The sequence below is a fragment of the Archocentrus centrarchus genome, chromosome 12, assembly GCF_007364275.1.
Source record: "Archocentrus centrarchus isolate MPI-CPG fArcCen1 chromosome 12, fArcCen1, whole genome shotgun sequence".
NCBI lineage: Eukaryota > Metazoa > Chordata > Actinopteri > Cichliformes > Cichlidae > Archocentrus > Archocentrus centrarchus.
Window position 1 is genome coordinate 1,279,896 of NC_044357.1, and position 21,990 is coordinate 1,301,885.

The 21,990-nt window shown below is 39.4% G+C and overlaps 1 protein-coding gene across 2 annotated transcripts in view; it reads right to left on the reverse strand.

Annotated features, from left to right (window-relative positions):
• pi4kaa (phosphatidylinositol 4-kinase, catalytic, alpha a) overlaps window positions 1-21,990 on the reverse strand; it is a 43,083-nt gene that overhangs the window by 3,504 nt on the left and 17,589 nt on the right. The window contains exons 19-49 of one of the 2 annotated variants that reach the window (XM_030742255.1): window positions 21,273-21,323; window positions 21,069-21,177; window positions 20,022-20,158; window positions 19,802-19,935; window positions 18,768-18,856; window positions 18,613-18,683; window positions 16,803-16,927; window positions 16,615-16,696; window positions 16,415-16,498; window positions 16,203-16,292; window positions 15,984-16,103; window positions 12,793-12,885; window positions 11,642-11,798; window positions 11,406-11,533; window positions 11,158-11,316; window positions 10,909-11,060; window positions 10,707-10,814; window positions 8,997-9,124; window positions 7,271-7,426; window positions 6,392-6,471; window positions 6,098-6,297; window positions 5,744-5,831; window positions 5,492-5,659; window positions 5,039-5,092; window positions 4,628-4,748; window positions 3,484-3,613; window positions 3,298-3,368; window positions 2,306-2,378; window positions 2,014-2,194; window positions 1,821-1,925; window positions 854-979 (exon numbers count right to left, since the gene is read on the reverse strand). In XM_030742255.1, the coding sequence (XP_030598115.1) occupies window positions 854-979; window positions 1,821-1,925; window positions 2,014-2,194; window positions 2,306-2,378; window positions 3,298-3,368; window positions 3,484-3,613; window positions 4,628-4,748; window positions 5,039-5,092; window positions 5,492-5,659; window positions 5,744-5,831; window positions 6,098-6,297; window positions 6,392-6,471; window positions 7,271-7,426; window positions 8,997-9,124; window positions 10,707-10,814; window positions 10,909-11,060; window positions 11,158-11,316; window positions 11,406-11,533; window positions 11,642-11,798; window positions 12,793-12,885; window positions 15,984-16,103; window positions 16,203-16,292; window positions 16,415-16,498; window positions 16,615-16,696; window positions 16,803-16,927; window positions 18,613-18,683; window positions 18,768-18,856; window positions 19,802-19,935; window positions 20,022-20,158; window positions 21,069-21,177; window positions 21,273-21,323 (3,570 nt within the window). Of the gene's footprint in view, window positions 1-853; window positions 980-1,820; window positions 1,926-2,013; window positions 2,195-2,305; window positions 2,379-3,297; window positions 3,369-3,483; window positions 3,614-4,627; window positions 4,749-5,038; window positions 5,093-5,491; window positions 5,660-5,743; window positions 5,832-6,097; window positions 6,298-6,391; window positions 6,472-7,270; window positions 7,427-8,903; window positions 9,125-10,706; window positions 10,815-10,908; window positions 11,061-11,157; window positions 11,317-11,405; window positions 11,534-11,641; window positions 11,799-12,792; window positions 12,886-15,983; window positions 16,104-16,202; window positions 16,293-16,414; window positions 16,499-16,614; window positions 16,697-16,802; window positions 16,928-18,612; window positions 18,684-18,767; window positions 18,857-19,801; window positions 19,936-20,021; window positions 20,159-21,068; window positions 21,178-21,272; window positions 21,324-21,990 lie in introns of both variants that reach the window. The other variant, XM_030742254.1, reaches the window with a different exon arrangement.

Below are 21,990 nucleotides of genomic sequence, written 5' to 3' on the forward strand. Positions count from 1 at the left end.
CCTGCACTGCAGCCGGGGAGTCCTGAACCTCAGTCCGAGCCGTTAGGGGTCTCCGCTCAGTCCGAGCGCTCCGAGCCAGGGGGTCTCCGCTCAGTCCGAGCGCTCCGAGCCAGGGGGTCCCGCTCAGTCTGAGCCGGTGGGGGTCTCCGCTCAATCCGAGCGCTCCGAGCCAGAGGGTCCCGCTCAGTCCGAGCGCTCCGCGCCGCCCGAGGCTTCCCCACCAGAGCCCGGGGTCGCCCGTCTCCGCCGCCGCATGCCCCGCGGCCGGCCTCCAGTGCCTGCTCATCGTCTCCGCCGCCGCATGCCCCGCGGTCGGCCTCCAGTGCCTGCTCCTCGTCGCCGCCGCCGCCGCTGGGAGCGCGGTCGGCCTCCAGTCCTGTCTCCTCGTCGCCGCCGCTGGGAGCGCGGTCGACCTCCTTGAACTGTGTATTTTTGTTTTGGTTTTCACATGGACTCCCCTGAACTGTCTGTTTTCCGCCTTGGAGGTCCCAGCAGACCTCCTGAACTGTTTTGCCTTTTCGCCTGGGTTTTGTTTCGACTGTTTTCCTCCTGCCGATTGCTATTTTTGGTTTGTTTTTGCTCTTGGTCGGGGCATTTCCTTGCACTGTTTCCGGCCTTGTGCCATCGCCTTTTGTTTTGGTCCTGTGTTTTTGGTTTTGTTTTGTTTTGGGGCCCGTGTTCCTTTCCCGGTGGGCTCCCCGACCTGTTTTTGACTCCTGTTTGGACTCTTATGGTTTGTTTTGGTTTCGGGTTAGGGTTAGAACCCAATGATGAATCCTCCTGAGACATTAATCTGAAACAAACTTTAAATCACTTTAAAATATGCAACAGTCACATATTTCAAGCTCCATACCTTCTGGAAGGCGAGGGTGGATTCATCACCATACTGGTTCCGGAAGTAATCGTACATCCCAAAGTCAGTCTGTCTGCCGAGCTGGTCCCTGGATTTACAGTCTGGGATGCACTCGATCACACCACACTGAGGAAGAGAAGATGAAGAACAGGCTCATGAACATGATAAAATGAAAAAAAAAAATAACAAAATTTATATTTTAAAGCCTTAACATTCAGTATTGCTAAACCAAACCCACATAAGATAGGATATGATCATAATTTCATAATTAAATAAATATGTTTCTGTACATAAATAAATAACAGAGAGAATATATGAAAAGCTGTTCCCTGTGCACCAACATTATGACAGTGATGTGTGAAGTGCAGTCAACAGCAGTGATGAAATTAGATAATATAATAATGTCTGCACACATGAACCAATTAATATTAATGTTAAGCATAATCAGTATAACAAATAAATAGTAATGTGGCTTTCTGTTTACTTCACCAAGCTGACTGATCATCTTGCATTAAGGGGGCAAGAGTCAGGCTTTCAAATGAATTCAAAGAGGGGGCAAATACTTTCCATGGCACTGCATTCTGTCTGATTCCAGGTAAAAAAAACCCAAAACAAACAAAACAAAAAAGTCCCTCTTTAGAGGGTCTGTCTGTCAAACACTGCACATCATTTAAGGTGATTAAGAAGACATCACAGCACAAAGTTGTGATCTAGTCTAGTAGAATATTTTGGCACGAACCCTGGCTCAGTTGTGTTCTTTAGTCTTGTTAGTGCTCTCCCAACTTTATGCTTCCATGTATGAACATGGAAGGGTGCTGAAGCTGAAGCCGTGCTACCAAGTAAAATTATTGTAGCTGGAAATGATCTTTTTTTTTGACTACAGTGGTCCTGACTTATAACACAGAAGTAGAACGTAAGTTGGGAAATAGGATGAAAGGAGAGGAAATAATGAAGAAAAGAGTCATACCCCTGGTGAGGTAGCCACCACTCTGTAAGGGAAGACAAACAGATCCAGGCCCACCAGCTGGAAGATATTCTTAAAAAGCCCTATGATCTGCAAAGCAAGCATATCCTGGAGAAAGGAGAAAAACACAATAGGAATTTAGTCTGAGATGAAAGTATGTAGTGTCTGATCAGACAATGAAAGAAAAATGAGGTACCTGTCTGCAGTCATCTCCCACTTTGAAGATGGCTGCCTGCCAGCAAACCTTCTTCGACCCATCTGGAATCTCCTCTCCATCTTCCAGAGAGTCTGATGGGCAGCAAAGACATTCTCTCTCTAGTTCGCTTACTCCACAGTGCTTCACCTTGAACTTGGCCAGATAGGGAGCCTTGGCAGCACTGCAAACACACAAAACACACACATATACACTCCTATGAGAAAAACACAGAAGACACAGGGTCAAAGTTATCAATGAAAGTCCTCCATGAAACACAAAGGCCCAACATTACCTCTGCATAGGTGTTCCAGACTTGTAGTCGATGTCCAGCACTATGGCTTCAGGATTACTAGGCAGGTAACAGCCTAGAAAACAGCAAGCAGGAAACAGGAAGCTGTAAGATGGGTGCTGATATGGCATTTGTAGTTTTATGTCACCAAATCTTGTTGGTGGTTCAATCCCTGGCTGCTCCAGTCTGCATGCCAAAGCATCTTTGGGCAAGACATTAAACCCCAAAGTTGCTTTCTGATGCATCCATTGGAGTGTGTGTGTGAAAGCACAGAAAGCATTTAGGTATAGAAAGAAGAGCTTGTATGAATGCGTGTGAATGGGTGAATGAGACATGTTGTATAAAGCGCTTTGAGTGCTCAAAGTAGAACAGTGCTATATAAGAACCAGTCCATTTAGACATAAAACTCAAACCCTGAAAGAACAGAAGGGGCTGGAATACACGGATTACTTCACAGCCTTCGACTGTGCAAGCAGACTAACATTTCAACATTACTGTGTCTTTGTCAGAGTCAGCACAGTTGTGGTGAAACCTTAGTCTGTTTGCGCAATTTAAGGATGTAAATTAATCAGTGTGATGAGTCTATTATGTTCTTTCAAAGTCAAAGTTTGCTGTCTTGAGAAATACCAGCTGCATTTGGCAGGAAGACATGCAAAATTCTTAAAACATGTCAGGTTTTCTATGGAACTGGAGATCCAGAAAGAGTTTATGTTGAAATACATTCATTTCATGTAACAAGATATGAACTGTGAACCATGCAAAGCTACTCTAGTAGAGTTCAAAAATGAAAATATGGTGCTGGAAATAAACACAATAGGTCCCCTTTAAAGGGAGTTTGGAACATGAGCTGACACAACATGAGAGGGCACTAAGATCCTGTGGCCTTTTTGAATCACACGGTGTAACGTCAAAATATTTAGATGAAAAATATATTTTTGCTGAAGCTTAGCTAATGTTTGCAGATCTGGACAGGGTACTCTCAGACAACTTATTACCTGGCTGCACTTTGATATCAGACAGAGCTTTGAGACAGGCTCTTTTTCTCTCCTCTCCCTTTGGAACTGGCCTGGGGGTGAAAAAAAAAAAACAAAAACAAAAAGAACACCAGGATTTAAACGTCGCTCTGGCTGTGACACACAGATCAAACGGACAAACAGCTGAATGCAAGCTAATAGACTTACTTAATAAGAGCAGAAACATTAGTGATCTTGTTGAAAAAGTCAAACTCTCTCTGGTAAAAATCTTTGGCAGGACCTGACAGAGAACCTGTGATCTCTTCAACCATTTGCTCCAACAGCTCCCCAATGTCAGCTATGCAGACACATTAAAAATACATGTTATTATATCAACCTAATTTCATTTAAAAAGATGCAATATTTAGAGAGTCAATATAATTACACATTAATAGAAAAAGTCATATTAATCTAACACAGCCTAGCCAAAAATGCAAAAAAGAAAAACTAGTGTGTACATACATCACTCCTTTCTTATTAAACCAATATATGTACAAGTAATCCCTGTGAGCCAAAGCTCAGGCTTCAGACTGCTTTAAACACTCTGTTTCAGACAGTTTTTTCTACTATAAGAACTTCATGATATCATTCATAACAAATATCTATAATTTGGTCATCACTGGAACACAGCTTTGGTTGGGAGCACACGAGCCACTCCCATCTGCTGTTCAAACCTTCTGTATACCCGGAGCAACCAATCATTAGAAAGTTGCCTTAAGAGCAGGGGAGCTAAAACAGAAGATGAACTGAGGTCACATAATAATGCTGTGTATAGGAGAAATAGGGATCATTTTGAACTAAAAATCATGCAACACTACTTGAGTAGAGCCCAAGAATAAAAACACGGGGCTCCCCTTTAACTTAAATTACCCACCGTTACATACTACACTCTTGGACAAGGGTGTATACTGCATAATGTATTTCTATTTATATAATCCATGACAATAAGCCAGATGCAATGCATACTAACAAGGTATTCACATATTATACTCATGTGTATACAGGAATATTACTACGAAATACACTCAAATTACATAATCTGCTAATATAAATGCATTATCTATACCATCAGTATAATCATAAGGCAACCATGTACAAAACATAATGCAACCATGTTATGTTATTTACATTTGAGCAATACTGCTGAGCAGTAGGTATGGCTTTAATATTGCTCAATGATGAGTCATAGTCTGTACTATTTATGCCCGTGAGTCATCCCTGACCAACATGACAGACAATGCTCAGCCCGTTTTCTATTGTTTTCTTTTTTCTTTACTCGCTAACTAATACAATCTGAAGATTTTCTACTTACGGTCTTTTTGGTGGCCCTCTTCATCCATAAAGATGTTGGTCTTCATGTTCCAGATGAACTGGTGGGCAAGAAGCTGAGACTTCTGGGCCGCCCACAGAATATACTCTCTCACGTAACCCATCTGAGCAGGACAGAGAGCAGACCAACTTTATTACTACAAGTCTCTCCTTTGGCTTTGGTAAAAACACTAATATATGTTGATTGGCCCATCCTTTAAATCATCCTGCTGTTAATGACACCTTTTTTTTGTTTGTTTTTTGGAATGGCTACTGATTTTTGAGTTGCATTAACTGAATACAATGAACCTCTTGTAGACGCAAAAATAAAACCCCAAAAACTCACAACTTATCACAAATTAGAGCATACAAATTTTAGTCATGAAATCAGTGAAAGCAGAATTGTGAATGTTACCTTATCATAACGCAGAGCCTGAACAATCTGAGGAATGTAGAACAAGATGGCATCCTAGGAAGAAAAATAAAGTACTATTAAGAAAGCTTCAGTTTCCTCAAGTTGTATCCTCCAGACTGCTGGTGCTGTTACAGTACTGAAGGAGAAATCAAGTAATTTCTCCTCTGAGGTTGTTTTCACACATGAACTCAGGTCAAGATAAATTTCTCCCTCATATTTGGCCCACTGGCCAAAAACCTCTTTGTTTTAGACAAAGAAGCTGCCTTCAGTTGCTGTGAAACTACCTGATAATTACTGAACAATTCTCTGTGCAAATCCACATCACACCAACTCTGCAGAAGAGAGGTGGCCGCTTAAAGAAGACTGTTTAATGTCTAATCTGTCCAAAAGCATCTGTGAAAGCAGCTTGAATTGATGCCAAGTAGTGAAAAAACACATAAATGTATAACCTACTGGAGGAAAAGAGCGCAGCACTTTAACGCCGTACTGAGCAGTGAGAGGATGAGGAGGGTACATGCTGCTGAAGTAGGACAGACCAGTGGGCGGATCAGCTGGAGCCCAACACAAGATGTGGCTCAACTCAGGGGAGTCAGCATCAATAGTGTGCCATGTCACCAGGAACTAAAGAAGGTAATTATATAACATTAAGTTTCTTTAAACATAAAAGGCAGATTTCTGAAGCTGAGTTTTATTGTGTGATCTCACCTTGACAGCCTCAGGTACGTCGCTGACTGCACCAGGGTCCAGTCTCACAAGTCTGGTCACCTCAGCAACAATGGCGTCATTCTTAAACCTGAAAACCAAGCGATTCAAAATAATTCCAGAAAGCATTAATTTCCCCTTAATATGTTTATTTTCTTTTATTCAGACAAGATAATCAGTGCTGAAGTTTGTTTTTTCTTCTATCATCAAGAGCTGCAGTAAATACTAGACAGAAATCCCCAGAACGGCGTCAATTATCAGACAATTAAATGGCAAAGGCAGTTAAATAAATACACATTAAAAGAAAAAGATATTTCAGTCTGTTATTAGAGAAATGGGAAAAAAAAGGGTGGCCACCTTGCTGGTAGTTGCATAGCCAGGTATGGAGCGATACTCCAGGCCAGGTTGACATTGTCCTTCCACTGTTTCTCTGTCAGACTGATGTATTTGGACCTCCAGTTGGCGATGCTCGTCTCCACTGACTGCTCTGTGGCGATGGCCAGCTCCTGTGTAGAGAGGGGGTTGTACCACGTTGTCAACCGTTCGATCTCGCTGGCCTAGGCAGAGAGGGACACAGACAAGAAAAGAGTATAAAAAAGGTTTGATAATAAACAAGCATCTTAAGTTGGGGCAAAACACTCATTTACTCACCAGTAATGCCAGCAACAGAGTCCTGCGTTTCATGTAGTATTTGTGAAGCTGCGTTCCTCTGTTACTTTTCTTGGATGTGCCTAGAAAAAGAAAAGGTACTAAAAGTCAGTCCGTAAGTCCTCAGGCATTTCCTATCTGTGTTTTTCTCTGTTTCTGCATTATCTTTCATTAGGAAAGGCCATCAATTATGGCTTGAAAATTTAACCAGTTCAAAGTTCAGAGCAGTGCGGTCCAAATGACCACAAGAGTTCTTGCTATTATCAGAGATGCTTTTAACCTCTCTAAGATATCAAAATGCCACCTACCACTAGCTGGGCCTGCAGTACCTTTCCCTCTCTTGCTCACTGTGATTGGTAGATGGACGGAAAATGTCAGTCACGCTGCAAACGAATGATCTGACATGGTGCGTGTGCATTGTTAAACTATGATTTATTAGTGAAGGAAATGCTATTATTGGTTTCAAAAGGCTCTTACATACACACGCAGTAAGTAACCTTGTCCATTTGACTATCCTGAATCTTTTCTTCAGTCTGTCAGTCAGATTTCTTTCTCCTGTTTAAGCAATTAGTAAGTTAGTTAGCTTAAAGGGAGCAGCTATCAAAATTAAATTAGGTGCAGTGTTTTATATTTATCTCAAAAACCATTCTGATTTCACCTTGTTCCATTCAACTAAAGATTAATCTTCAAACCTCAACTAAAGAGTCAACTTTTTTTGTTTTAGGTCTAAAATGCACATTATCTGAAGATAAAATATGAAGATTTTTGACTTCATGGCACAAAAACGCAGTGTGACGATGACCATGTCAGGACAATGTCACCTCTGTATTGACAAAGGCTTTTGTTCTACGTACTCTTAGACATGCTGAACCTAAGTGCTACCTGATTTTTTGGATGCGGTGGACATGCCACTGGACAGCGGGTAGGTGTTGATCCATCCCTGGCTACTCTGCTGGGTGCGGGCGCTGGAATCCATGCTGCCCCTCAGGTCAGCAGCGTTCATCACTGAGAGGCTGTTCAAGGATGCATCCTGATTATCTGTTCACATACAAACAGCATTAGTGTGGCCATGGGCCTACACAGTAGTTTACTCTCAGAGAAGACTCTACCATCTATGTTTCATCAGCCTATGGTGGCCCTGAGGTGCAAAATATTTTGGAAAACATGGGTGGCTGTGGCTCAGGAGATAGAGTAGATCATCTACTAATCGGAAGGTTGGTGGTTTGATCCCTGGCTGCTCCAGCCTGCATGCCAAACCATCCTTGGGCAAGATACTGAACCCTGAGTTACTCCCGATGTATTCAGAGTTTGAATGTGTGTGCAAATGTTAGATGGAAAGCACTCAGATGTAGAAGTGCAGAAAAAAAGTGCTCATATGAATATGTGAATGAAGGCATGTTGTATAAAAGGCTTTGAGTGCTCAAGTAGAGTAGAAAGGCGCTATATAAGAGCCAAAGAATCCAATTCTCATCTACAAAAACACAACAGCATTTCTTTTTACAGAAATGTGAAGGACAGTGTTTCTTATTTTTGAATGCAATAACCCCAGTTCATGGTTAAAGGACGATGTCATTTCCTGTTCCTACACTATTCACTGTCCTTTAAACCGAGTCTGAAACAATGGAAGAAAAGACTGGAATACTTTAACCAAGAGTTATATTTTGAAGTTTGTGTTTGTGTTGTTGCTTTGCACTTCAGGGTTACCATATCATCCAGTTACAGTCATCTCAAAATAATAGAGCATTTTTCTAAAGATAAACTTGTAGGACAGCTCCTTACACATACAATATTATCCTGAAGTCCAACAAATTCTTAACAATGACAAACATAAACAATATGAGCGATGATGAGGGAGTTGTTGAAGAGAGAGATGAACTCTGTCACTTAACCCTCTGCTGCTGTTGTGATCATGAATTTGAAATCAAGGGAATCCAGAGTAAATGTAGGTAACAGATGTCTCAAAGCAGACACTGGATCAGACGTAAGTCCTGTGATCCAGGATCTGCGCTTTGAGGACTCATCTACCTGAAGTGGTATGATATGTATGAGAATGAGTCTTTTCTTGAGGTCTTCGGGTATGAAGAGGAGAATTTCTGGGGTGGAAGAAAAAAATATTTTTTCAATTTGTGGTTTCGTCTTTTAAAAATGATCACCTGAGGGGGCGGACGGGTGGGCTGATATGATGAGTAGTCATGCATCTTGACGCGGCTGACAAATTTGTGCTTTTCCTCACAGCTTCTAAATATTTAAGACAAGAACTGATTGACTTAAATATGGATAAGATCGTACAAAATAGAAGAAAAAGGAAAAAGAAAAGTAGAAAACTTGAGCAAATGAGAGGAACCAAAAGTAAGAAAGCTTAGGGAAAGGAAACAAAAAAAAAAATAGACCCATATCAAAAATATATAAAACAGGATGTATGAGCAGCACTGTGAGGAAAAGCAGCGTCAAATTTGACCCACGTAAAGCATGCCCCTGCTGCAATGCAGTCGAAGCTCCACCGCTTTAGGCTTACTTAAGATAGATATTGGAGAAGTGCTGGACACGATAAGCGATCCAAATATCCCAGCAGAGAGCGTGCTCGGGGCTGGGGTAGTACCAAGCTCACCAGGTGGGACCAAATGGGATGCTGCCAAGTACTTCTTGTCAGACAGGATGCTGGCGTAGAAACGGGTCATGATGCTGATGTCCTCACGAAGACGTTTGTCACCCTGGGTGGGGAACTTCGGAGACACACTAAAAAAACCCCCCAAAAAAAAGGAAAGTCAGATCATCAGCAGTTGAGTTAGCAACATATTTCAAAAATAATTTCTTCATTTTGTTCAGGTTTCTATTAGCCACACCTGAAGTGTGCGTTTAAAGTTGGTAATGCTGGTTGGTTTACTCCTTTAATCTAGACTGAAATAGCTGAACAATTTAAAGACAGAGAGAATAACAGAGGACCGTCTTTACTGGCTTTTTTTGGGTGGCTGTAGCTCAGTAGGTAGAGCAGGTCACCTATTGATCGGAAGGTCAGCGGTTCGATTCCTGGCTGCTCCAGGTTACATGCCAATGTATCCTTGGGCAAGATACTTAACCCCAAGTTGCTCTCCGACCGTCCTGTCGGAGTATGAATGTGTGTGAATGTTAGCTAATTAAAAGCACTTAGCTTAGTAAACATGGAAGTGCTTGTATGAATGGGAGTGCATGGGTGAATGTAAAACATGTTGTATAAGTGCTTTGAGTGCTCTGACTGAGTAGAAAAGCGCTATATAAGAACTAGTTCATTCATTTTGGATAAACTGACACTGGATTTAATAGAGACACACGGTGCTTAAATGAAGAAGCCATAGTTGCTAAAGTTAGCGTACTGACCACCTAGCACTGGCCCATAAGGTCCAATATATCAATTTTTATCAAAAGATGAGATAATGAGACAACAGAGTGTCCACTCTGCCCTTTCTGAAACATGAGAAGCAGCAATGCTTGTTTTTAATGTAAGTAAGCGTGGGTGGGGTAGAGGTATAAATCAAAACACTGTAAACACAGAAGTGACAGTTACCTTTTTTACCCACTGTTTAATTCCAGTTTCACTGGCTGTTTGGTTAGGTTAAGACACCAAAAGGACTTGCTTAGGTGCAGGAAAGGACTATCGGCTAAACATGACAAGTCATTAGTGCGACATATGTGTCATAAGACCAGACATCCCTTTTTAATCCCTGGGAATGCAAAAAGGCTGAGTAATGAAATTTGATCATAACTGACAACTACATTACAAAATGTAAAATGTTTTATGTGTCAGTGTCACCAGAATGTAATTTTCACTGTTTTTTATTGGATATGACATAACATAAAATAATTATTTTTAATGACACCAAATAATGATATAAATAGTCAAATTAGAAAAGTACTAATGATTATTATACATTATGAATTATCACTTTTTAGTTTCACTAGAGTAAATTAACTATTTACTAAAGTAATAAACACTAATTAATTACTAAATACCAATAAAAATACAAAATGAAACAGCTATTATTTAACTATTAATTTAACATTTCTATAGCATTGGTTATGAAAAGTAACGACATTTATTGAAATTTCAGGATTCTGTTAGTAGTATTGTGTCATTCCATACATTTACACGGTTCAGTTATTTTTTTTAATGAACTGCACTGAATAAAAAAAAATCCAATAAGGAATTTTATTGATGAAGAGTACATCAATAAAAAGCCCAAAATAATATTGAAAAAAATGGCTGAATTGCCTGAAAATTATAACTTGCTGCAAGCTTAAATTTGACTAAGGAAGTGACTAGCGAGTGCCCAAGTCTGAGTACCTGAAGTAATCAAAGGCAGTAGAATAGATCTTCTCCCGGAGCACATTTCTTACAGTTGCATTGGTGACAACATCAGAGTGGAGCAGAGCCAGACCCAGAGTGAGCAGCCTACAGCACAGAGAAACGTGGTCTTCAAAATGCTGCTGAGATATTTTCTATACGGATCATAAAACACACCATAAATACTGTGAGTGGTATATACCTGAAGCGAGGTCCAATGGCAGCTACATGGCGGTTGACACTGCTCTTAATCCCACCAACATCCAGAGACAGCGAGCGCTGCATCAAACTGCCAAAGATTTCCACTTGATCTGCACTGGAGTATTTTGCTATCTCAAACCTCTGGACTAGAAACTAGTGGAATAAGGGGAATAAAGAAGGCCAAGAATTGAAAAGGAATTATTAATAACAAAACAAAGAAGCAACCCAAGAAGACTGGCTTTTATCTGACCTCTATCCAGATGTGGTGAGGGGTGACATCTGGAGGGCAAGGGATGGGCTGGCTTTCCTCTGAAGCAGCCAGAGGATCAGCTTCCACCTGAGCATCCGAGAATAAGCCCATCTTCAGCTCCACTGTCATCTGCCAAGCTCCTGCCATCTCTCGCATGAACTAAACAGCCATACAGGAAACTGACACTTAGTATGTATTTCAAGTATACTGAAAAGAGAAGGACACAAACTAACAAAACATCTATGTACCGGTACTTCTACTCCTACACGTGCTGCCAGCAGCCACTCCCAACAGGTGATAGCTGTTTCCATGCCATGTTCTGTAAACATCTTGAGCGGAGACCAGCACAGGTGGTGAAGGAGCTGAGGATCGCATTCTACACACAAGTCAGAAAAGAAAATGCAAACAAAAAAAAAAAAGAAAGAAAGGCATGAATTTGGTACAAACTTTATGACTAAAGAGAAGCACAAAGGAAAAGTCTAACCTTTGGTGCTAATGAGCAAGGCGGTCAGCTTGAACATGGCCTCAGTGAAGGCCTCAGGTTGTGCAGAGTCTAAAGCCTCTCCCAACTGTTTGATCATCAGTCGGCTCAGATCTGACTGTCCCCGTACTGCCTGGGCGAAGTGGATCATACCTGATACCTACAAATGAAAGGCAAAATTTCATTTGTAGCTATCACCAGGAAAATATATCCATTAAACAGAGGTTATGGCTACAAAATTTGACTGCATCATATTCTGGTTTCATTATGAGCCTCTCACAATTTCAGTGTTCACCAAAAAAAGTTTCAGAAGGATTTGTCTTTCAGCATGTATTTTTTTTTTTTTGCAACCAAAATAATGTACTAATCACTAATGTAATAAAAATAAAATAAAAAATAAAATAATCACTAATGTAACTCAACATTTCCCCCTTGAATTACATTGCACAAATCTCTGGGCAAGTGGGTCCATTAGAAGCAGACATTTACCCACAGAGGATTATCAATAATTGCCACAGTTGTGGATAGACATTTGTTATTCATTTAGATGTTGGAACCAAGCAGCAACCTCTGGGACTAAAAAAAAAAATAAGCCAAAATAGAAGTGCCAAAAGACAGCTGTCTGATAGCCCTTATCTCTGATAATTCAAATCACTGAATTGAACCTGTCCACATATTTGTGCTGTTGTAAAAACATTGATACTTTCTTTGATGATGTCATCTCAGTATCATCCTTTCTCACTTGATGGTGACAACCAAGCAAAGTTGAGGCTTCTGAATATGGCTTTGAGAAACCAAACTCAAAGTGACCACGTCGAGCTTTAATACACAATCTGTGGTTAGAACAGACCGCTGTACTTCAGGAAGACAACCTTTTTACGGCTCAAACTAGTTTGTGAGAGCTCATTTTAACTGGTAATATAATAATACAGTAATCTGTTGCCATATAATGATGTTTACTTTGTCAAATGATGTCATGATCATGAAATGGATTTGGTCATGATAGCAGATTTGGGCTCACAGGTAGTATTTATTAATGTAATGGTAGAACAGAGCAGGAAAAAGTGACTAAGAAAAAAAACCCCTGTAAATTCCACAGTATAAGTTATAACTGATTTGGTGAACATGGGTTGTAATATTTAGTGTGACTTTACCTCTCCAGCGTATCTGTTCCTGAGATTGAGGGAGGCCATGAAATTGGAGTAGTCCTTTTTCACACAGGTTGGCCTCTCAGTCAGTTGAGTGGACTAAAGAAGAAATTGATAAAGAAGTGTCCAATGAACCACACAAATTGTTTCTGATTCTGGTAAATAAATAAACTCTCTGTTTCAGACATTTTACAAATGTAATGCTCTTAACTATTCTTTTTATCACAAGCTCTTGAACTCTTGGACAACTCAAACATTTAAATAATGTGATATCCCACAGGGCTCCATTCTTGGGCCTTTGTTTTTCTTTGCATATATGCAGTACCAGTCAAAAGTTTTGACACACATTCTAATTCAGTGGTTTTTCATTATTTAAAAAGTGTCTGCATTGTAGAGTAATACCAAAGCCATCAAAAATATGAAGAAATACATGTGGATTTAGTAAACAAAAAAGTGTTAAACAAATCAGAATATTATGTTTTATATTTTAGATTCTTCAAAGTAGACACCTCTTGCCTAGATGACAGCTCTGCACATCTTGGAATTTTTTCAGTCAACTTTATGAAGTAGTCACCTCATATCAAACCCAACAGACACTTTAGCACACTGCACTCAGTTTTCAATATACTGCCGCTTCCTGCAAATATTGCATCATACTATTTCTGCTCACTGTAAATACCAGATCCTTATTTATTTTATTTTATTTCTTATTTCTATCTTATATTTATTATGGAGGATGGCTTCAACAAAATTTCATTGTATTGTGCAATGACAATAAAGATATCTTATCTTACCTGGAATGGCTTTCAGTTAACAGCTGTGCCTAATCAATAATTAATTTCTTGAATTTCTTGCCCCTCTTAATCTGTTTGAAACCATCAGTTGTGTTGTGAAGAGGTAGAGTTGGTATACAGTGAATAGCCCTATCTGAGTAATGTTCTAATCCATATTATGGTAAGAACCACTCAATTAAGTAAAGAAAAATCAGTCTATCATTACTTCAAGAAATGAAGGTCATTCCATCCAAAAAAATTTCAAGAACTTTGAAAGTATCCTCAAGTGCAGTCGCAAAGACCATCAAATGTTATGCTGAAATTGGCTCTCATCAGGACCGCCCCAGGAAAAGAAGTCCAAGAGTTACCTCTGTTGCACAGGATAAGTTCAGAGTTACCAGCCTCAGAAACCACAACAGCACCCCATAAAGCCCACCTAAATGCTTCACAGAGTTCAAGTAGCACACACATATCTCAGCACCAACTGTTCAGAGAAGACTGCGTGAATCAGGACTTTATGATCAAATGGCTGCAAAGAAGCCACTTTAAAGGAAGAACAACAAAAAGAAAAGAACGGACTTTTGACCAGTGGAAATCTGTCCTTTGGTCTGATGAGTCCAATTCTAAGATTTTTGGTTCCAAATGCCATGTCTCTGTAAGATGCAGAAAAGTGAGCAGATGGTTCTTATATGTGTAGTTCCCACCGTGAACTATGGAGGAGGAAGTGTGATGGTATGGGGGTGCTTTGCTGGTGAAACCGTGGGCAATTTATTCAAAATCAAACCAATAAAAGCAAAGATATTAGACATTAAAAAAAAACAAACAAACAAAAAAAAAAAAAACCAAAACAAAAAAAGAACAAAACATTTTTTGGCAGTCAATTGGTTTTTGGCAGAATGGCTGCCAAAAAAAAAAGCTGCTGTCCTTTCATTAGAACACAGATTTACCTTCCACAGTCTCGTCAGTCTGAACTGCAGTGTGGTCTCCAAAGAGAGTCGATCACTTGTACTCTTACCAAATCTACTTATTTGTTAATGCCTTTCTGTAATCACATTATATTTTTTCAGTAACGCAGTAATGTAACCTGTTACTGTACAGTTAAAATTTTGTTGTTGCTTGTGTTACAAAGGTTCTTCAGTTATCTGCACATGAACAGAAAAAAACAACAAAAATAAGCCGAGCAAATAAAAATGCAGTTTTATATGATCATTTCATATATTAAGGGAAAACGCTATCCAAACCTACCTGGCCCTATGTGAAAAAAAATATTGCCCCTCCTTGTAAAATCATGAATTAACTGATTAACCACATTTTTTGGAAAGCTGAGTTTAATTTCACTAGCCAAGAACTCACTTAACTGAATCTCAAAAAAGATCGCTAAAAGCAACACATCGTGCCAAGAAACTCAAGAACAGATGAGAAACAAAGCCATCAACATCTATTAGTCTGGAAAGGGTTACAAAGCCATTTCTAAGGCTTTGGGAATCCAGCAAACCACAAGGAAGAAAACTTGGAACAGTGTTGATCATTCCCAGGCGTGGCCGGCATACCAAAATAACTCCAAGAATGCAATGGCGACTCATCCAGTAGGTCACAAAATAGCCCAGAACAACATGTAAAGAACTGCTGGTCTGACTTGCCTCAGTTAAGGTCAGTGATCATGATTGAACAAGAAGAAAGAGACTGGGCAAAAATGTTTTCCGTGGGGGAGTTCCAAAGTGAAAAACACTGCTGACCAAAAAAAAAAAAAAAACCCACAAAGGCTCATCTCATTTGCCAAAAAACATCTTGATGATTTCTGGGAATATGTTCTGTGGACTGACGGGACAAAAGTTGAAAGGTTTGTGTCCTGTTACATCTGGAACCAAACTGACAGCATTTCTTAAAAGAACATCATACCTGAAGCTCAATTGCTGCCAATTACTTATTCATACAGGGCAAGGTGGGTTTGGATTTCTTCCCTTAATAAATGAAATCCTCATTCTGTATTTTTGCCTAATATTAAAAATGTGTTTTACATAAAGACATAAGGCTGACAAATGCAAAAAAAAAAAAAAAAGAACTCAGGAAGGAGTTAAATACTTTTTCACAGCACTGTATGTATCCCCACATTAGGATATGGTTATGTGTTGGTGTGTGGGTTTGTAGCCTCAGGTTTATATAGTAAACTCATAATTATGTGACAGTGCATTTCAGGTCATGCTATGGAGTAATGTGAAAGTAATACAACAAGTAGCATAACAAATTACTTTCTCCAAATTACTGCATTACCTTGAAGAAAAGTAACAACTAATGTGTAATATATTACTTTTTTTTTGAGTAACGACCCTAACACTGGTCATTACTGACAAACTGTGTCATAAATTGGCACAGATCACCGCTTGCAGACCACTTGCAATAATGAGTTTTCAGTTTGTGACCCACCCCCAGCGTGGTGCTCTGTCTGTTGTAACCGGCAAAGTGCAGGATGCTTTCTGTGGCCATGGCTAGGCCTGTGTGCTGCGAGAGGCCTGAAACCCAGTTCTGATGCTTGTTCAGATACTCCTGTGAAGAACAGGTAAAGTGAAGAGGGTTAAGCCTTGTTTAAGGCAACATGTGAAGTTCTGCATGTTACAGATCAGAATGTTTCAAAATAAATGGTACCTGCAGGTGGGATTTGGTCACTGATGGAGCCCACTTCATAGCCTCTTTAAGAATCTCTCCACAACGTGCAGCAAAATCCTTCACTATGCTCTAGAATCACAGAGACCATAAATCTTTTATATGTGACATGTTTAAAACACTATTTTCCTAACATTTATTTAATAAAAGTTTTTAAGTCAACAGTATACATTACACAGATAAAGCAGCATTACCTCTCTGGCTTCATACGTGTCTGGGACGGTGATTCTGTATGGTGTATCTGGGATGTCATAATAAGGCTGGTCTTTATGAATGTCCTGCAATAGATCAAAAGTATCACTGCATAAGTGATAGTATACAAATACAATATAACTACTCTAAAGACAGACTGTGAGAGAAACATCATCTATCAGTCTTAATGATCATCACATACTGCACTGAGTGAGAGGGAAAGAGTCTGCAGGATGTCCAACATCGTCTTCAGCACACGGCCGCTCCACAACAAGTGGGGGAAACTAAGAGAGTGAGAGATACAACTGATTATGAACCTGCGTTTGAACAGTTTATAAGAGTCACGGTGGTATTTTAAGTAAATGAATGTATGTATCGAGGCACTCTCACGTTTCGGCCAGGCCAGACAAGTATTTGTCAGCCACTCTGCGGATCCTCTTGTGGATGTGGTTGAAGTTCACCAGGAGGAACTGAGCGTGGCGTTCAAGCTCCTCCTCATGGGCTTTGGTTTTTGGCTGCAAGTGCGACATGTTGTCGTTTTAGTGTTGAACAATCAAGATTATGCCATTAAAAATAGTTACTTTGGTTTACAATGATATAAAACAGAGAAAAGCAGTAAATTCTCATATTTAAGAACCAGAAATTATTACTAATTCATATTTCTGGACCTTCACTGAATTGTTTCAGTTAAAGGATGAATGGAGAGGCTGCACCAAGACCCAGTAGAAGATAAATAAGGATTGTTGTATGTACAAGTAATCCCAGTGATCCAAAAGCTCAGGTTTTACACTACCCTTAACACAAATACAGAACTTGTGAACTGTGAATCATGCAAAACTACTCTATTGGAGTCCAAGAATAAAATATAGAGCTAGAAATGAGCACAACAGGTCTACGTTAAGATTAACTTTTCTAACTGTAGATCATATAATTCACATGAAGGTCACCTATTTATGATTTGTTTGCCCTTGGAGAGCAAAGTTAGAATTAGTGAAATGCAGACAGCTTTGAGATTCCCCAGGACATTTAGCCGTCTGTAGGTTGATAATTTTAATTTTCATCAAACGATGTAGCACCTTTTCGTTTCTAACACATTACCCCACCACCTCCACCCACTGAGATCTGATGTGTTTTCAAAGAGTTCCTTTAATTTTTTTGAGCAGTGTAATACTCCAGTAAGTTTCGGTTGTCTGAATCATGGAAATATTAACATTTTGAAGCATTTGTGTCAGATGGATCTGTGTTGCTCACAGGTAGTAAGAACAAACTGTCTGAAAAAAATTCTGTGTGCCACAAGGGCAAAGGGTTCATTTATCATGGCTTCCGTGCTCCCCCTTTCTCAGAACAATGACAAACCCCAGTGTGGGGTTTGACCTGTGTGCTGTATTCATTGATAATGATTGGCCGGAAAATGAGTCTGGCCTGCCAGTCAGAATCAGATTTAAATGTTCCTGGATATATTCCAGTTTCTCAGCAAAAGCTAATTAAAGAACAGCTTGCTAATGCTACTTTGGCTAAGCTGTTTGGCCAAGTGCAGGCTAGTGAACAAACAGGAAATGCAGCCTCTGGGTACTTTCTGCAGAGTAATATACTGGTTTGCAAATAGGTTCTACAGGGTTGTAGCTTACCATACATATTAAGTGGTAGGTAAGCCAAATCAGTCTATTAAACCTTCAGTGCCCTAGATTCAAAGTTTGAACTAAGTTGCAATCTTGCATCTTTGTTTCCAAACAGGATAATCTCAGTCTTCTCTGTTTAATTGAAAAATTTCAAGGCACAAAAAAAATGTTAATAGGATCAAAATCTGAGAGCCAAATAAATTTGGGTATCATCTGCAAAGCTATGATAAATTACCTTGAATTCCTGAAAGATGCATTTACAGATTAAACCAGAGGGGCCCCAGAATTGACCCTTGCAGGACTCCATACAGTATTAAGGTTTTCTGTAATTCATAAGTATCAATAGAGATAAAATAATCCCTGCCTTCTTGGAATGAATTAAACGTTAAGTGACTTTTTTTGACATTTTAATTTCCGAAATGTCAAAAAAAAGTAACTTAAAGGGCCAGACTGTATTATATTTTTGACATCAATTCGCAGGAAGTAGGGGGCGGGGCTGGAATTGGCCCATGGGCCAGGAGTTTGAGACCCCTGCTCTAAATACACTTAAGCTATACCGTGACTTCTTACATATCACTTACTTTTTCAGCCATCATTTGCAGGAAGACTTCGAAAACCTTGTCACTGACAGCAATCACACACTGCATCATACCTGCAAACATTTAAATGTGTAAAATAAATGATTAACAGTATATTGTTTTGTAAAATGTTCTAGTTTCTTTTTGGTTGTGCTTACCAGATTTATCACCAGACTTCTGTATTGCTCTGTCTTCAAAGTATCGGAACATGACCTGAAAGCGGTCCAAGTCCAGAGAATGCAGCATCCTAAAAACATGAGGAAAACAAACCAGAATAAAGGTTAGGCTATGACACAAGCTGGTGAATATGGCCATGATTATCATATATGTGTATAGACATTACATTAGAAAAAAGAAATCTATTTTTGTGTTAAAATACTGCATGTATCTAAAGTGCCATAGGAATGATATTAAAAAAAAAAAAAAAGTTCTTTCAACTGATTTCACCTGGTGATAGCCTGCAATCTCCAGCAACCACACCTCAACAGGAAATACACATTTTCCCTAGTGACCAGAGGATGCTGGGGGTTGCTGACTGGTCTCTAGGCCTGTGAGATTGAAGACTTTTATCCTTTTGCTGCTGTAACACTGCAATTTCCCTCATGATTAATAGCTACATATGTATGTATTTTTTCTTTCTAATTCAAAGATTAGTAATAGAGCATTAGTGTATTAACAGTCAATATCTTGGTGTTTTGAAATGGAGTGAAGTAATGTAATATATCTGACTGTGAAACTCAGACACACAGCAAAGGAGACTAGGCCATTTTTACACAGACTTCTATACAACTAGTAGTATTTTTTGTAGCCAGGGGAATCACCCATGCTGACCAGAAGAGTGCAGGTTTAAGGTGGTACTAATGCAGCTAGAAGCTGCTTGCAAGCAGCTATTAAAGCAAACCACCTAAACTTGAACATCTACAGAGAAGGAAATGTGCAAAGACAAAGATTACTACAACTCTCAAAAAGTTATTCATGGAAGTTCTTAAAAAAAAAAAAAAGAAAACAAGGTTCAGCAGAAACTCTACCAGGTAAAGCTAGAATGCCTCACTTCTCTCACAACTGTCATCTGAGAGGAATGAGGCACGAGGGCGAACTTCAAAGAATCGTTCCCAATAAATTCTACTGAATTCCACTACTGAACAGAGTTTTTGCTTGAAATGCCCATTCCTTGCGAGCCATGTCGACTTACCTCATATACTCCAATCTATAAACAGACAGCAAATATGTGGACATGGCAAAGTCCAGCTTGTTGATGAGAGCAGCCACCTCTGGAGGAGGATCCAGCAGGTTGATGATGGTACTGCGCAGATCATTCAGCTCCGCCTGGAATTCAATAATCAATCAAAAACTAGTGCCAGCAGGTAAACAACAACATATCTGTGTTTTTGTGCATGTGTACACTCTCATACCGGAGTGACAGTGTCATTCTTCAGTGCAGAGTTGTACTGTAGCTCTGAGCGTAAAGGTTCTCCACTGGGAAATGTGAGCAATGGTGATTTGGTTGCAATCTCACAAACCCCTTCATACCACTCCTCCGGCCACAGACCTGAACATTTCAGCAGCACAAATTTAAGATTGACATCTTTACGATGAATGATATCATGATGAGAATAAATGTCCAAATGGTTAATCTCATCCAAGTCTTATTGTCTGTTTTATGGTAAATGGTAAATGGAATAGTTCTTATATAGTGCTTTTCTACTCCATCTGAGCACTCAAAGCGCTTATGCAACATATTTATATTTACCCATATATTCACACCCATTCATACAAGCACTTCCATATATATAACTAAGCTAAGTACTTTTATTGTCTAACATTCACCCACATTCATACTCCAACGTTTGCGTCGGAGAGCAACTTGGGGTTCAGTATTTTGCCCAAGGATACTTTGGCATGCAGCCCAGAGCAGCCAGGAATCGAACGGCCAACATTATAGACGTCTCAGCTGTGATACACTCTGAGTTAAAGGCTGTTAAAGGCAGGTAACAGGTGTATCAGCAATGATGGCCCCGCGTTAAAGGGTTAACAAACTACAAGAATGTTTGGCTCCTTGGATGCAAACTATAAAGAAATGAGGGGTGGATCAAGACTATTACACAGTACTGTATACAGCCCTAAAACTAAGCTACAGATATGTGAACTTAATAAGGCTATTACAAGAAATTAGAGGATGGTGGTGATTACAGCAAAAATTGTGTTTGACATTTGTGGGAAAAAAATCGTCAAAATGAAAAAGTAACAAGGTGGTAACACTGACATTTTACAGGACTTAAGCATGCAACACAGAAACTGAGCTACATATAGACTTGTCAAGAATTCAATTTGCTTTACCTCAATCTAACTGATATTTCAGTACACCACATTTTCAAATACAGCTTACTGAAATATCAGTACAAATTCCTGGGGATGAATAAATCATGAAGTGAAAACAGAAATGAACAAACTCTTTCTACCTGAGCCCTCCACAGCAAATCCCATGACCACAGAGTAGAGCCAGAAGTCTCTGAAGAGCTTCTGCAGACGCGGCTTTGCCTCCTTGATTGGTGGTAGCCTCTTTGTCAGCTAAGAGCAGAAGAGGAGGAGTGAAAACAGATTTCCATTGACTTTGAAATATTAAAGAAGGTATGATGAAAGAAGAAAACACACAAATCACTTACCACTGCAATGACCGGAATAAGGACACCAAGATTCCCGGCACTGCTTGATGCCTGCAAAGGTAGAGCTGCTTGAAATTGGAATACCACTCTCAAGATGCATTTAATTTTTCCGACAGGGGCAAAAACCTTCAACTTACAGTGCTTAACAAATGTATTAAACTTGTCATAAAAACAGGAAAACATAAATATTTTAGAAATCTGTCAAAAACTTGTTTAAAACTAAAAACATATAATGATATAATGTTATTTATCAGGCAAATAAATAGACTGAATTCACGTTTTTATGTCCAAACTTGAGCCGGCACACTGGACTTCTCTGAGAAGTCAGAAATTAATCAAGCATAACCTTCAACCAATAAAACTATTTTTTCTGTTCAGAAATAAAAAAAACTGTAATTTGGTATCTTAATCAAAAACTTATAATGTGCTTTACAATTTTTTTTTCTACTTTTTTGTAAAACAGTTAATTTGAAAATTCATGGATAACAATATACTATCTATAGCCAGGATGAGGCAGAGGTGGGATCTGGACTCCACAGGAGGAGAATACATTTCTGGACAATAAGTGACGCAAAAGTAAGTTATACGGTATTTACTTTAACAGCTACTGTATGCATCATCTGTGTTTCCTGGCTTTAGCCACAGGAAAAGGACACACTGTCTGAATCACTTTTCAATCATAGTATGCTAGTATCATATTAAAATAATAGGAAGGAGA